Here is a 15946-nt window from a genome sequence, read left to right as displayed (position 1 = left end):
GAGGATGGAGTTGGCTGAGAACACAGCCCTTAGAGGATAACACAGGGTCTGTCAGTCAGACAGATGCTTTACTTTTTAATTAAATTTAAATTAGTTCTGCCCTTGGGGGGCCGCTCTCATGCCTCAGGCCACGTCTACCGTTTCCAACAGACTGCTTGTATTTCGTGGGACCCCTGTTCCTGGACGTGTCTGACGAATCACCTGACTTGATGAGGTATTTAGTGTCAGCAAGAAGAGGAGATTCCTGAATCTTGATTCTCAGACTCCTGGGTCTTTGGCCATGAAGGACTACGAGGAGACCACAGCCTTCCTTGGACAGTGGGGACGCTTCCAGCAGATCGTGTTCTTCCTGCTCTGTGTCAGCACCGTTCCCAATGGCCTCAGTGCGTTCTCTGTCATCTTCCTGGCTGACACCCCCCGCCACCACTGCCTGGTTCCAGATGTCAACCTAACTGCAGAGTGGCGCAAGGCCATCATCCCAGTAGAGGTGAGCACCTGACGCCAGTGTATTGTTCTTTACAACGGTGGTTCTCAAACTTTTTCATGTCAAGGACCCCCAAAAAAATGTACTATATTTGGCAGCGGTCCCCCATCTCAAAATATTTTGTTCCAGGGACCCCCAGAAGCAACACTATGAGCTTGTAGATTTTTGAATAGCCAAAGAAATCTTAATATGACACACAGATGCGTTCCCGGTCTTAATGGGTTGAGGGTATGTGGGTGTCATGTCTTTAGTTGTCTTGTAGGCCAACATCAGTGTGTTGTACTCTGTGACTGGGAGGCGAACGGCCTTTTGGCGTGTAGTTGAAGCGCAAGGGGGCGGGTGGGGAGAGAATCAGCTCGCTGAAGTCAAGGCACAGACGGCTGTGTTGTTGACAGACAACTGATGCACGCTTATGAGAAACAACACAAATAAAACCTGGTGAAACAGTTGCGTGCATTAGAGCAAGATGAGGATAAAGGAAACATTCAGTCTAAATGTACAGTAATTCGCAACTACTACTTTTGTATTTGAAACTTTAAATTTCTCTAAATATTATAAACTTTCAGGACAGCCTAATACACATATAATTTATGAAAAGGCTACTATCGGCTACAGTGAAGTCGGACTGAATGACTGAAACGTTTTTTCTTTTTTTTTACTCCCTTGTCAAATTATATTTGACAAGGTGGTGAACGGACAGGAGGAGCAGAGCCGATGCCACCGGTACAGACTGGACGAGGTCAGGAACCTGTCTGCTCTGGGCTACATCCCCGGTCGGGACGTGAACCTCACTGAACTGAGACAGGAGAGCTGTGTAGACGGATGGAGCTACAGCCAAGACACCTACCAGTCCACCATCGTCACGGAGGTGCGTGCGTGCGTGCATTCGTCAGTTTAAACTTTAGTGAATACAATTTTATTTTAACCAAAGGTGCACCCAGAAGTGTCAATCTTTCTTTACTGTAAATTCTCAACCTGCAGTTTGACCTGGTATGCAGCAGCCAGTGGAAGCAACCGTTCACCTCCTCAGTGTACTATCTGGGAGTTCTGTGTGGATGCTTCTTCTCTGGACAGATCTCAGACAGGTATTTGAAACCCATGGCATGATTATTTAATAATGACCCATGACGCTCCGTCTTTCCAGGCTTGTTTGGGAAATGGCCTGTAATTAATGAGTACTTCACAGCCTTCCTAGAGTTGCAGTGGAGTCAAAAGTAAAATATTTGTCTTTGAAATGTAGAGTGGAGTGAAAGTAATCAAAAAAGTAAACCAAAAAAATACATGTGTGACATAAGGAGAAAGTCATGGTCATGTGACTGCACCCTTTGACTTTCAGGATAGTCAGTTGTCCTGTGTTATCGTTGGTCTATGTGGTTTGTAATGCACCAATAATAACTAGTGGAGTAAAAGTACAATATTTGCCTCTGAGATGTTGTGGAGTAGAAGTAAAAGTATAGACATTTGGAAATACTCCAGTAAAGTACAAAAGTACCTCAAAATGGTACTTAAGTAAATGTACTTAGTTACTTTACACCACTATTGTGCACATAACGTAACAACATTTAGTATGCGGTTTGGTTGTCCACAGATTCTAATGTTTACCTCACATGCCTTCTTGTTGTTGGCAAATTTTGTCTCCCGTTTTTTTTTTAAAGGTTTGGAAGAAAGCTCGTTATGTTTGTAACCATGGCAGTCCAGACACTTTTTACCTTTGTCCAAATCTGCTCTCCCTCGTGGACGGTGTTCTCTATCCTCTTCTTCATCGTTGCTTTGGGACAGAACTCCAACCATATTGCTGCTTTTGTCTTAGGTATGTAACAACTGCTCACATGTAGAGAATGGATGGGAATGTGCTGAATGTAACGTGTAGCCTACTATTTAAGCCTGATTTATACTTTGTTGTGCGACGGCATACTGTGCATATCGATATTATTGCAGAATACAGTGTCTAGGTCAGGAGTGGGCAACTTTGATTATGGAGAGGGCCACTATATTTCCACACTCACTCCAGAGGGCCACCATGCATATACTGTCGAGTATACTGTATGCATTTTTAACTTTTTTCATAAATGAATGCCGTATACTTAGTCATTCTATGTCCCACAAAAGTAGCAAAAATAGCCGAAAAAAGCTATTTTTGAATTGGAATCCTGATTATTATTTTTTGCTGTTTTTGAATTGGAATCCTGAAAAGTAAAATTTATTTTTTTATTTCAAATGCATGTAGTTATAGTTATAGACAATAAAAAAGACAATAGAATTGTAATACTATAAGCTACTAATATAGAGTGAAGTAATTAAAGCGGGTCATGTTTGCATGTTTGGAATTGTAACAGCTGAAATCAATAATATACCAGTATTCCATTATTAACCTGTGGGCCGCATTAAATGAAGGTGGGGGCGCATTTGCCCCCCGGGCCGCCAGTTGCCCATGTATGGTCTAGGTTTATGGAAATCTGTGGAACGGAGGAGCTCTAGCTTAATGTGTTTTATTCTGGTGTATTTCTCTCCCTCTGCTTCCCTCCAGGTACTGAGATCTTGACAGGAAACGTGCGTTACCTGTTTGTGACCCTGGGAATGAATCTGTTCTTTAACTCTGGCTACATGATGCTGCCTCTCTTTGCTTATTTCATAAGGGACTGGAAGTATCTTCTGCTGGCTTTAGCTCTGCCTGGCCTGCTCTATACACCCGTCTGGTGGTGAGTTGCAGTCATTGCAGAAGAACCAGCACTACTGAGCCAGTTTTTTTCACTCATAATATTGGGGACTTAATATTATCACTATTACATGTGACAGCTCACTGTTGTATAGATGCTAATAGTTTATTTAATTCTTTTATGAATTCAAAATTCAAAGTGTTTTTATTTTATTTATGTATTTATCTTTTTATTTCATTTTACAGGAGAAAAAGAGCAGCTACTGAATCCTTAAAGGGATATTTCACTTTCAAACATGTTTGGGGAACATTTTTACTTCTACTCAGGCTTTTGTGAGCACCCTAGAAGTTGCTTGATTCAGTATTTAGATATTTGATATTCATTATATCTGACACGCCCCCTTCCTATACAAATCCATTGTAACTCCATTTTAACCATGATGGATTCATTGAAAACACCTGTCCTTGGTTCTGGTGACTGATTGTCCTTCTAATGTGTGAGGGGCCGTGTTTTTTCAATTACTTATTTGCTCAATTTCCAAAATAATTATTACAGAATAAATGAAAAGGATGAATAAAAAGAAACACGGCCCCCTCACACGTTAGAAGTACAATATCGGTGGGGGGTGGCTCAGGGGTAGAGTGGCCGGGTAGAGTGAACTGGAAACCTCAAGGTTCTCAGTTCAATCCCGGGCTCCCCTAGAGCTAGTGTTGAAGTGTCCTTGAGCAAGACATTGAACCCGTAATTGCTCCCGATGAGCAGGTTGGTGCCTTGCATGGTTTCCTCCTCCATGTGTGTGTGTGAATGGGTGAATGTAATGCACAATCTATGTTAACTTATACATAGTAAATATATATAACATATAAATGCACCATTTACCATTTACTATATCAGTCACGTTTAAGTGGTATCCTTCTTTGAAGCACTACATTGAAACTGCATACACACTTGTGCACTTCTTCTGGATAAGAGCATCTGCTTAATGACTAAATTATAACGTAACATTTTCAGTATAGATTTGAAGGTTGTTTTAGTTTTTTGGAGACGTCTTTTTCAGTGGCTTCAGTTCAGCAAAAGCTAAGGTATGAAAAGGTTAGGGTTGCCAACTCCCAGAGATTAAAATAAGGGACACCTATCCTAGGCGCACGGTTTTGGGGGTCAACCCCCCCAAACCCCCCGAAATGCATAGAAAACTATGCATTATACCTGTAACACAATACAAACACAATGGTCTTACACCTGCATTAGGCTACTATTCATTAATAAACTTTTTTTTTTTCTCCTTTTTCTGGAGCCAATGTATGGCACCTGCCATACCTTGCCATACCCAATTGACGCCCCTGGTCTTTTTCTCTTAAAATAATTACATTTTAAAAGGATGATATTTTCTGTTCGCTGTAATCACCTGTATGGGACCATGAATTGCTTTTGAGGTAAAGCCCTTCTGACTGTTTGAGCGTGAACTTCTATCTACTGTGTTCCATAACCAAAGCGTGGACCTTCTCTCTCCTACCTGTGAGGCAGGTTCATCCCAGAGTCTCCTCGGTGGCTGATCTCCCAGGGAAGAATAGAGGAGGCTGAGGCCGTACTGAGAGAAGCTGCTAAGAAGAACAACGCAGATGCTCCGCAGGTCATCCTTGAAGATTATGATGTAAGTTGACTTTAAGTCATACTGTTTAACTTTTTCAATTACATATTTTTCACAATAACCATTTATACATGTGTTTTGTGAACACTTCCCTAAACACTATAAAATACTATTTGTAATCCCAATGTTCTGGCCCCAACACTGGGAATCACATTTCTAACAGATGCTTTTGAAAAAGAAAAAGTTTGAAAACTTTAGTTACTACCGTAATTTTCGCACTATAAGCCGCACCTGAATATAAGCCGCAGCAGCTAAATTGAATGATTTGTACATATATAAGCCGCACTGGACTATAAGCCGCGGGTGTAAAATCCCTAGATTTAGGAGGTCCCCTAGTGGCCGTTAGCTATAAAAATCCATAGATAAGCCGCACCGTTATATAAGCCGCAGGGTCGAAAAATGGGAAAAAAGTCGCGGCTTATAGTCCGAAATTTACGGTAGTTACTTTTTAGATTTTTATTACTAAACATAACCACTTACGGTCTATATATATATATATATATATATATATATTTGAAAATAGCCAATCTACAAGCTCACAACACGCCGCGATGTGACGCGTTGTGAGCTTGTAGAGCTGCTATTTTAAAAAAAAATGTATACATTCTGAAAACTTGAAATGGGACATTCTGCATAATGAGTATTTTTACTTTTGGTACTTTAAGTACATTTTGATGACAATACTTTTGTACTTTTACTCAATTCAATTTATAATTCCGGACTTTTACTTGTAACAGAGTATTTCTACATTGCAGAGTGACATGGCAAAGGACAGATGTGACCCAGAGGAGCGTCACAGCGTTCTAGACCTGCTAAGGTTCACCAAAACCAGAACCACAACACTCATACTCTTCCTAGTGTGGTGAGTATCCACAATTATTTAAAAAACTTTAGTTTCTAGTTACCTTTTAGATTCAGATTATTATTAAAAAAACATACATTACCCACAGCCCTATATCAATTTCGGCCATTTGAAAATAGCCGATCTACAAGCTCACAATGCGTCGTATTGTGAGCAAATTCACAGAATAGCAACTAAAAACAAAAGCTGAAGGAGTTGGCAAAAGAGTCTCATTATTGGGAATCTGTGGAAATTCAGTAATAACAGTCAGTGTGTGTGCTTCAGAACTGCCATGTGTGTGTCCCTTCCCAGGTCCACTATAAACACTGGCTACTTTGGCCTGTCCCTGAACACATCCCGTCTTCACGGCGACCGCTTTCTCAACTGTTTCATCTCGGCAGCCGTGGGTTTACCGGCGTCCTTCTCCAGCTATCTGGCGCTGCAGTATCTTCCCAGGCGGCTGTCTGTGGCAATCTGTCTGGTTCTCGGAGGAGGAATGCTGTCCTGCATTCAACTGGTGCCACAAGGTGACTGTGGGGACTTTATCACAAAATGTCATCCTTAACAGCATTCTTCTTATCTAAAAGAGGAAGGCCAGGCTCCAAGAGTGGCTAACTTGGCATTAATGCCAAATAAAACCAATGCCTGTCAGAAGTGTTGTTTGTACATATTCTGCTAATCATTGCACATTTTGGATATACTGTACATTCAGTAATATGAAGCACTTGTATGCACATACATACATGCATAAATATATACACACATATAACATATCTAAATAGATAGATACATGCAGCTATTCTACTTTATTCTCTTCTGTTCTTCTGTTTGCTTAGGTCTACCTGACCTGTCCACAGCACTGGAGATGATGGGTAAATTGTGCATTTCCACCAGTTTCCAAGTGATTTTTGCCTACACCGAAGAGCTGTACCCAACAGTCATCAGAAACACAGCTGTTGGCACCTGTGCCATGGTTGCCAAAGTGGGCGGTATCCTTGCTCCTTATGCCATGCAACTGAGTACGTTTCTGTCCATATAGATCTTTTCAACTTCTACTCTGTCAAAGAGTAATAACTATTACTATTAGTAGTAATAACTACTATTGCATCTGAACAGATACTTCCGAAGTGAGTTACTGGCACAGAAAAGTGTACCAATTTGACACAGTACTTGGCAAATGGTCTGGCATTTCTATAGCGCCTTTATCCAAATAGCTTTACAAAGTGTGTTACATTCACCCATTCACACACCGATGGTGCAGACAACCATCAAATGACACAGGTCTAAGGTTGGGATTTTTAAGATCTACATAGATTCTTGAATAGTTTGACTTATACTTGATGGCAGCGAAGCTTATCCCATCGTTCCTGACCCATCAAATCTACTGTTGCTGCTGCTGCTACTGTGGGAAAAGATCTCCTCCGACCCCAGCCTCCAGCTGTGTAGATTCTGCTCTATCTCGGTGGGGGGGGTTAGTAAATGTATTGATATAAATGTGTGTACACCCTGTGTAGTGCTGCTGCAGGGAGCATCCCCAAGAGTAGAAGCGTACCACCAAGTCAAAGTATAATTGCTATCTCCATATGGAATAATGAGTTAATTAATTAGGCGTTTCCTGACAGAAGTATGGTACTTCAACACTTGTGAACTCCCATGTACATGCTGCATACTAAACTATTAAGTCATTAAAATGTGCTCTTCTCCATATGCAGGTATATACTACAAGTATCTACCATATCTATTGCTGGGTTCTCTGGCTCTTCTGTCTGCCCTGGCCACTCTCTTCCTTCCAGAGACCTTTGGTCGACCTTTGCCTGAAACTATCCAGCAGATGCCTGTGAGAGAAAGGTATGCTCCTGGGAGAATTACCAGTCATGATCTTGGAGATAAAGATAGGACATGTGTCCTACTTTTATGGTCTGGACATGTTTTACAAGCTTGTACATCTGCAAGTTATGCATTTTTTCCTACGACAAAGTATACAGGGCTTTAGTGGTTATCTGCATTTATACACAACACTAATCCTATGCCTTTTCTTTGCCAGGATAAAGTGTGCATGTTTCGTCAATACAGAGGATGAGACCCCATCTGTGCCCCATCTACGACAAAAGTCTACAAAATGTTAATGTTTGTACATTTCTGTCAAACATACATTTATTTTACTAGTATTGGTTGAAATGTGTCAATGAATTACTTTAAAATAAACAACATTAAAAAAGTGTTCTCCAAAAAACATACAGGAATGTTATGAATGTGAGTCTAATATGATCACAGCTCCTAACTGAATGCACTGTATCGCAGAAGAAGTCTTGCTTTCACAATGCCTCGTTGATGCTTTCTTCTTCTCCTGTAGTCTGAGGGAGTTTGTAACGTTTCCTTTTACAACACCTGAGGGAAACAAAAGACAGTGAGCCGCCATGTCTGGGTCAAATGTTTATACATCATTCTTCAACATGATCTTACTCCCTGAACCACATGAACCCTAGATTCCCTATTCTGGGGGGGGGGGGCGAACATCCGGTGAAAGCATATCTACAAGTTCACAACGCATTGTGTAGTGTTGTGAGCTTGTAAAACGGTTATTTTAGGGTAAAGAGATCTGGTGTAGAGGGAAAAAAAGGAGGGGGCCTGGTATAGACCCTGGATCCATGTCACCTACTATAGGACGCCTCCCACTATCTCTGGTGTGGAACCGCACTGACCCATATAGGCACAGTATATTTTATTGTTAACCCATTGTGATTAACTTTTATCCCCTTCGATGCATTCAGCTTTTATTAGTGATGACAGTGATGATGATATTAACCTGTTACATTACAATAAAGCTTTGTTGTACCTTAGTTTGTTTCTTTATCTCAGGTACTTTGTAACTTGTTTGGCCTTCTGCTGTTCTCTTGTTTGATCTCCTTCGCACCCCCACCCCTCTTCTTCTTCTTCTCCCTCCCCCCTCTTCTTTCTATGGAAATTAACGTTGCGATGGGAATGATGTACAAAAACGAATTTCACCCACTTTTTTACCTTGTAAACCTGTGATGTGACAATAAACCTGATTCTGATTCTTAAATATGTTTCTGCCTTCATCATTTACCGTACACAACTTGTGTGAGGAGTACTTTGTCTCAGGTGGTTTACTTAATTTAGAGTCCTAAAACTACTATTTCTTAGGGCGCAATCCCCTAGGTGGCGTAGTTGGCTATAACTTAATGTAGACCACCCTGTTACATTTGCTTCATAGACCAATTATTTGTTTACTAACATTGAGACTGGACGCACAGGTGATTGTTTCATGCAATCAATTCTCAACCTGTTGTTTTGGGGTGCGCTGGTTTCAGCACACCCCAACCCCCTCTTGTGTGTTGGCTAGTGAGACGCGTCCTAGTGAGACCTGACAGAATGGGTTTCATTTGGATCCAGTGTAACGTTTGGAGCCAGTGTGACCTCGTCTGTTAAGGGGTCTATTTGTCACAGTCCAACTCACCTGCATCTAAACAAAGTGGACGTGCGAATATTTTTTATAAATTGTTAAAAGGTCAAAAATATTTTGTTCTTACACTTGTTTAGAATTTAAAGATAATTCCGTTATTTTGCTTGTATCACATGTATTTGAAACAATAACCTGGAACCTGAATATAAAAATATATTGAGTGTAAACATAATATGTTTAAACTGAACACTTAGTAAAATAGGAGATTGTCATTCAGATCAAATTAAACTAAATCTATTTCTTAAATGTCTTTCTGTGGGGGAAGTCAAGCTCTTCTTTTTACCCCATTTCCACAAAAGATACTGTATCTTCCAGTCATTACCAGTACTATTTTACCCCGGTGTTAAGAATACGACGTGACAGAATACTTGATGATGACATTGGAGCTGTGTGTGGCTATGTGGTATGAAAGGAAGGCTAAAAAGTACCAAAAAAACATAAAACAATATAACGATATCACTGAGCACAATAGCTGCCATACGTCATAAAATACAGTAATATGTACAGTAGGCTAAAGGCCAATTTATACTCAAGTGTCAAACGCTGCATTGTTGCTCAAAGAATACATTGGGCCCTTTGTTGGCCACCTTACCCATTATCCCTAAACGTCTTTGCCTTTTTTTTTACTATTTTGAAAAACATTTTCAAATAGTTTAAATAGCCAATCTACAAGCTCACAACGTGCCGATGTAGATCGGCTAGTTGAAAATGTTTTTTTTTAAACAACGCAGAGCATTATGATATAATGGTTTGTAAGTAAATAAATAAACAAACAAATACATAAATAAAGTAAAATAATAAAAGATAACAATTTTGCTAAACTTCTGCCACTGTAATTTATAGTTTGTTGATGTGGTGAAGCCTCAATTTGTAAAATTAAGACACAACTAATGACCATAACATAAAATGATGAACCAGTCTCGTCCCAAGCTGCACACAAACTGACCATGTCTCTGAGGCCCTGTTTAGACGGCAGTAAAATCACATTTATTTCACAAATCCGAGTGTGGAGTTTGGCATGTTCCAACTAACTAACTACTGTAGTTGCTGCTCTTATGAGTTAGCCATGCCCAATATGGTGCCCGCCGATGCGTACGCGGCTCGCCCCAGGGTCTGAGGAGGCGTCTACCTTTTTATATGTTATAAACCACTGTGATGACTCTGTGTGTGTGTCAGTCTAGTCAGGAGCTACAGTGACAATGTGGTTTCTCTGCATAGCAGCCACCAGCCCCGTGACCTCAGAAGGCAAGTGACACGTTTTTATTTAAACTTGTTCCGTTTGTGAATAATACTGTGTTACAATCATACAATCATCTGTTGTTGAATTTTGAAATGATTGGGCATGAAAACAAAATGTATGCATCATCTGTGGATCATATAGCCCAATCTGACAAAGGCTAAGTCTTAAAATATTTTTTTTTCTCGTTTTTTTAAACCAAATTTTGGTTTAAAAAAACAAGGAAAAAAAAGTTTTACTTCAAGTAGAGAATCATAGCTATGAAATGAAACATTGGTTGTACAGTTTGAGCCTCCAGTTTTAGAAACACAGCTTATAGAATCAAACTGTAGTTTTGTGAAAACAGCCTTGGAGGGTTTCAGTCACCTCTCAGACCACACATCCCACAATGCATAGCATCTGATGGATGGGGGGGGGCTGTACGGAGTATTCTCATGATGCAATAATAGATTCAATCTGTAGTGAGAGTTACATCAACTATTACTGTGACCCTCACCACAGATACTGTAACTGATGAGTGAAACATGATTATAACAAGGATTCTAGATTACAATCTAGTCTAGAATCAGGGTTGCCAACAGTCCCGAATTTTCCGGGACGGCCCGTATTTTGACCAAAAGAGGCGCATCCCGTACGGGACGTCATTTGTCCCGGGTAAAGGGACAAGGGACAATATTTAGCTTTCTGTGCATGCTCCAGGCAGTGCAGCTGTCTGCCTGCCTGTGTGTTTGTGTGCTGTATGAGGCCTCTCAGTTGACAGGGCAGGCACAGTGCGCACGCTTGTGTGTGTGTGTGTGTGTGTGTGTGTGTGTGTGTGTGTGTGTGTGTGTGTGTGTGTGTGTGTGTGTGTGTGTGTGTGTGTGTGTGTGTGTGTGTGTGTGTGTGTGTGTGTGTGTGTGTGTGTGTGTGTGTGTGTGTGTGTGTGTGTGTGTTTGATTGATTGATTGATTGATTGATTGATGTACTTTATTTAGTAAGACATGAGAACAGTACATGACAGTACATAACAGTACATGGAAGTACAAATTCGCAATACAAGGTCTACTAAACTGGATAGCTCAGTTAAGCACTGAGCTTGTTTAAGATGAGATCCCCATGTACACAAATCATGATGACATATAAGAGACAGACAGATATACACACTACTATACAGAATGTCATACAATCAGTTTACAGGTTACTGGTATGAAGAGTGAAAAATATGTACAAAAGAAGAAAGAGAGAGAGGGGGGGGTAGGGGGTAGGTTAGGTTAGGACATGGGGTAGGTTAGGACTTGGACAAGGGCCATTTTTGAATTGCAGCCTTGTGTGTGTGTGTGTGTGTGTGTGTGTGTGTGTGTGTGTGTGTGTGTGTGTGTGTGTGTGTGTGTGTGTGTGTGTGTGTGTGTGTGTGTGTGTGTGTGTGTGTGTGCGTGTGCTTGTGTGAGATTCCCTCAGGTGGCGGCATCATTGTGTGGCATGTGTGTGCGACCTGTATGGGTGGCAATATTGGCAACCCAATCTAGACTGGGGATTCTGTGATCTATCTATACATTCAGACCTGTGTGTGTGTGTGTGTGTGTGTGTGTGTGTGTGTGTGTGTGTGTGTGTGTGTGTGTGTGTGTGTGTGTGTGTGTGTGTGTGTGTGTGTGTGTGTGTGTGTGTGTGTGTGTGTGTGTGTGTGCGTGCGTGCGTGCGTGCGTGCGTGCGTGCGTGCGTGCGCGCGTGCGTGTGCACACAGTATTTACTGCATATTGTATGTAAGCTCTGCTGCAGAATGTAAAAGGAAAGGAAATTGATGACAGCAATCTGAATACAACAAGACATCAGTGGAGAAATGCTGTTGCACGTGAAATGCTGCACAGCATGCAGTAATTTATACTCCATACAACAAGGTCTAAATCAGGCTGTAGTTTGCATGGCAGGTATGTGTGTTCTGAGATTGAGGTTGAGGGGGAAAAGAATCATTGTGTTGAGTTGAGTTGAGTTGAGTTGTGTTCGGTTGTGTACAGTATGTGGAATGTCTCCTCTCTAACAAGGAAACCTCTATCTGCAAGAACCTCATCCCCATAATCAAGTTTTTGAAGATTTTTCAAAAATAGCAGATCTAGTGTACAAGCTCGTAGCGCTATGAGCTTGTAAATCTGCTATTTTTTTTATATCCAAAGAAATCTAAAAATGACACAGACGTGTTCCCGGTCTTGGGTGGGTTAAGCATGAGTGAGCTTCTTTGTATAACATTCAACAGCCAAATGAAAACCTGCAATGACTGTAAACCAGTAAAAAGAAAACGCACCTTAACTGTCGAGTCTTTAATAGAATCAAACCCCAAATTGGACTGTTGTAGCTGCTCCTTCAGTTTTAGATTCTACTTTGTGGGCCTCCAGTTCTGTCTTCAGAGCTTGCCAGTCATGACGGAGCTGGTTGTACTGCAGCAGGGCCGGACTGGGACCAAAATTCAGCCCTGGCATTTTGGTCCGAACCGTCCCACCACCCCCCCGCACCGTTTTGTCAACGGGGGGGGGGGGGGGGGGGGGGGGGGGGGGTTTCACTGCTTCAGCTCAGCCCTGCACATGAACTCTGCAGCCGCACTGAGGCCCCTGTTGGAAAGCATCCCAGCCCAAACATTAACGTAACTAATAAATGGGCCGCGCGACCCGGAAATTAGCGTAATAATCCTAAAACGGGTGCAAAAATATTTTAAAAAAAAAAAAAAAAAAAAGTTTTTTTTTCTTTTTTTTTTTTCGGGGCCAAGTGGCCCACTGGCCCAGCGGCCCACCGGGCATTTGCCCGGTACGCCAAATGGCCAGTCCGCCCCTGTACTGCAGGTTCAGTTGGTCCATCTCTTTTTTTAACATTCTGTCATCTACAACATGAAAGGATAACAATTACATACAGGGGAGACCGGGGATGGTTGTCACACTCTTTACTCTGACTCTGACTCATCAACAACACGTCTGGTGATAATCCCTCCTACATTAGAACTAAGCTTAAAGGACGACTTCACCGCTTTTCAACCTATCTTCATATAATTGGTCCTCACTAATACTCATGATAAAATGGTACAATTTTTTTCTACTTGGTCTGTGTCTCATAGGAGGGCTGCCGACAGTCCAGAAACCTGTCTACCAGTGACATCATCGTTAGGCATGATTTTTCTTTCCAACAAAATTTCACATTTTTTATTTAGATTTTTATTAACACGAGAACAATGGCTTCTTTTATTGCATTGTAACTTTCCAGGAATAGAAAGCCTGCAGTTTCTATTAGCTTGGATTCCCCATTGATGATGTCACTGGTAGACGGGACTCTGAACTGTCCACAGCTCTCCTCTGAGACACAGACCGAGTAGAAAAAAATTGTACCATTTTATCATGAGTATTAGTGACGACCAATTATATGAAGATAGGTTGAAAAGCGGTGAAGTCGTCCTTTAAGGTCTTGGCTTGAAATGGGTATAACCTTTTTCTGCATAACTTATTCTATCAGGAAGTTATTAGCCATCAAAGTCACTTTGACACATTGTGACAATCAACTCCATACCGGGGTAGCTTGTCACAATGCACAGGGTTGGTTGTCCCTATAGTTAATCAATGGGATGTGATTTTAAAATGTGATTTAAAAGAAAACATTTGTAACTTTTTTTGTTTTTTAAGCTAGAGACACACAATACGTTTTTAAATTACCAGAAACACCATCCCCAATACCCAAGGCCCTTTATAGTTGTAAACCATTACAATTTTTAATCGGTTGTCACATCAGGATGTGAGAACCAGCCCCAGAAGAATTGAGAGAACTAACCCCACCTGACCATGTGACAAACTTTCAATGCTAGCGGTCACATGGCTGTAGCTAGCCAATGACACATGGCATCAAAATGAAGCTATTGACTTCCTCTTTCTAACAAGTGATTTGTTTTTAATGTCTAATATCCTACAAACTTTTATTACAAAAGCAACACCAAAATAAAAAGTTACTCCGACACCTAAAAAAAATACAAAATCTCATCTCACATCAATGTCTTTGATGTCTTAAAACAAACTCCCAGGTAGAAATGATGCTGATGTTTTGTAACATGCCTGATATCAACATGGTGAAACAGCGTCCTCTAGTTTGGCTGTAATAAACACTCTGACAACCATCCCCTTCTTGTGCAACACGTCACAAGAACCAGTCAGACATGCAGACAACTCTCTCTCACACACACAGAATATCTACATGTCTCTACAACACTATACAATTACTCACCCACCAACCAACACAAGTAAACAGTTATGGCTTGCCTTGCACATACGTACCTTCAGGGGATTCATGCAGGATCTGTCTCCATTTGGCCTGTGGGGCTAGTACCAGATAACCTGACTCCGCCAGATGGGGGAGCATGTGTGAAGCAAGCTGTTTGCATCTGGCCGAGCCAGGTTAAGTAACAGGAGCTATATTCTCATCCGGTCTTGTAAGAGGGCCCTTGTTTTCATCCCGTCTTCTTTTTCTTTCATATCTAGAAAAATGAGAACAGTAGAGTATGGTAAAGTTAATGTACTAAATAATTAGCAACATATTAAATAACACAATAACAAACAAGACCTGATGAAGAGACAGGGGACAGATTACACTGGCTGATGGGCCTTTTTCACAGCGACCTGTGTGTATACATCATACACTTAATTCACATTAGCATCAATCATTGCATCATTCGCAGGTATTACCAATGATACTAATTAACATTACATTAACATCAAAAAGAGTCGGTGCAAGTTGGCTCACAGGAAAGGCTCAAACCAACAGACCCTTTAACTGCTTTCACTGATTCACGTCAGTGAGACGTGAGCTTGTAGATCGGCTATTTTGAGCATTAAAAAAAAACAGGAGCTCTTCTGTGCCCCTTTATCCAACAGAGTAAAATACATGACAGACAACACCATCCAGTCCTGCGATGAAAGGCATGCATGCACAGCACAGAGTACAAGGTATTTGTGACTTTCGGCTGACCTGTGACCTGTGTAAACAGAGAAAGTGTAGACCATGACATTGACAGTACTAATTACAGCAACAGAATGCCTCTGCAATGTACGTGACAAATGCACGACCCTCCATCTGTCTTCTTTTAATTTACATTTTTTTCTACATACGGTAAGGAGAGTGTGATATAAAATCACGCTGTTATATCAGTCTTTTTTTCCCTTCTTTTTTACGCAAGTTAATGAGAGGCTGTTATATCAGTCTTTTTTTCCCTTTTTTTACGTAAGTTAAGGAGAGGCTGTTATATCAGCCTTCTTTTTTACGCAAGTTAATGAGAGGCTGTTATATCAGCCTTCTTTTTTTACATAAGGTAAGGAGAGCGTGACATACAATCAGGCTGTTATATCAGTCAGGTATGACGCGATCAGGTATGACAGGTTAATGCATGGCAATTAACACCATCTAACAACCTAAGTTAATTAGACCACAGCACTCATAGCCTGGGACCAGACGAACCTGCCAGTGCAAAAAAACAAATTAGTTCTAGTCTGGCCACGTGAGGCCACAGCACTCACGCATGTCAACCAATGTTGTGAGCACCTTGAGTGGTTTATTTGTATAAATATAACCTTAGTTATTTGCATTTGAACTAAACTA

General features: G+C 41.1%; 1 protein-coding gene across 1 annotated transcript; it reads left to right on the top strand.

Moving 5' to 3' along the window:
* Window positions 1-280: 280 nt before the first annotated feature.
* Window positions 281-8041, top strand: LOC311037339 (organic cation/carnitine transporter 2-like; the record flags this gene model as incomplete). The annotated part of the gene is made up of 11 exons (XM_084046466.1): window positions 281-487; window positions 1170-1352; window positions 1466-1569; window positions 2140-2294; window positions 3012-3183; window positions 4666-4792; window positions 5545-5651; window positions 5943-6157; window positions 6467-6649; window positions 7343-7478; window positions 7984-8041. The coding sequence occupies 11 exons, from the start codon at window positions 281-283 to the stop codon at window positions 8039-8041; spliced, it is 1647 nt and encodes a 548-aa protein (XP_083902592.1).
* Between the last annotated feature and the right edge of the window lie 7905 nt (window positions 8042-15946).

This window comes from Gymnoscopelus microlampas (genome assembly GCF_963454915.1).
Source record: "Gymnoscopelus microlampas genome assembly, chromosome: 21".
Taxonomy (NCBI): domain Eukaryota; kingdom Metazoa; phylum Chordata; class Actinopteri; order Myctophiformes; family Myctophidae; genus Gymnoscopelus; species Gymnoscopelus microlampas.
Note: the sequence above shows the minus strand (reverse complement) of the source record. Positions and strands in the feature narration are given on the sequence as shown.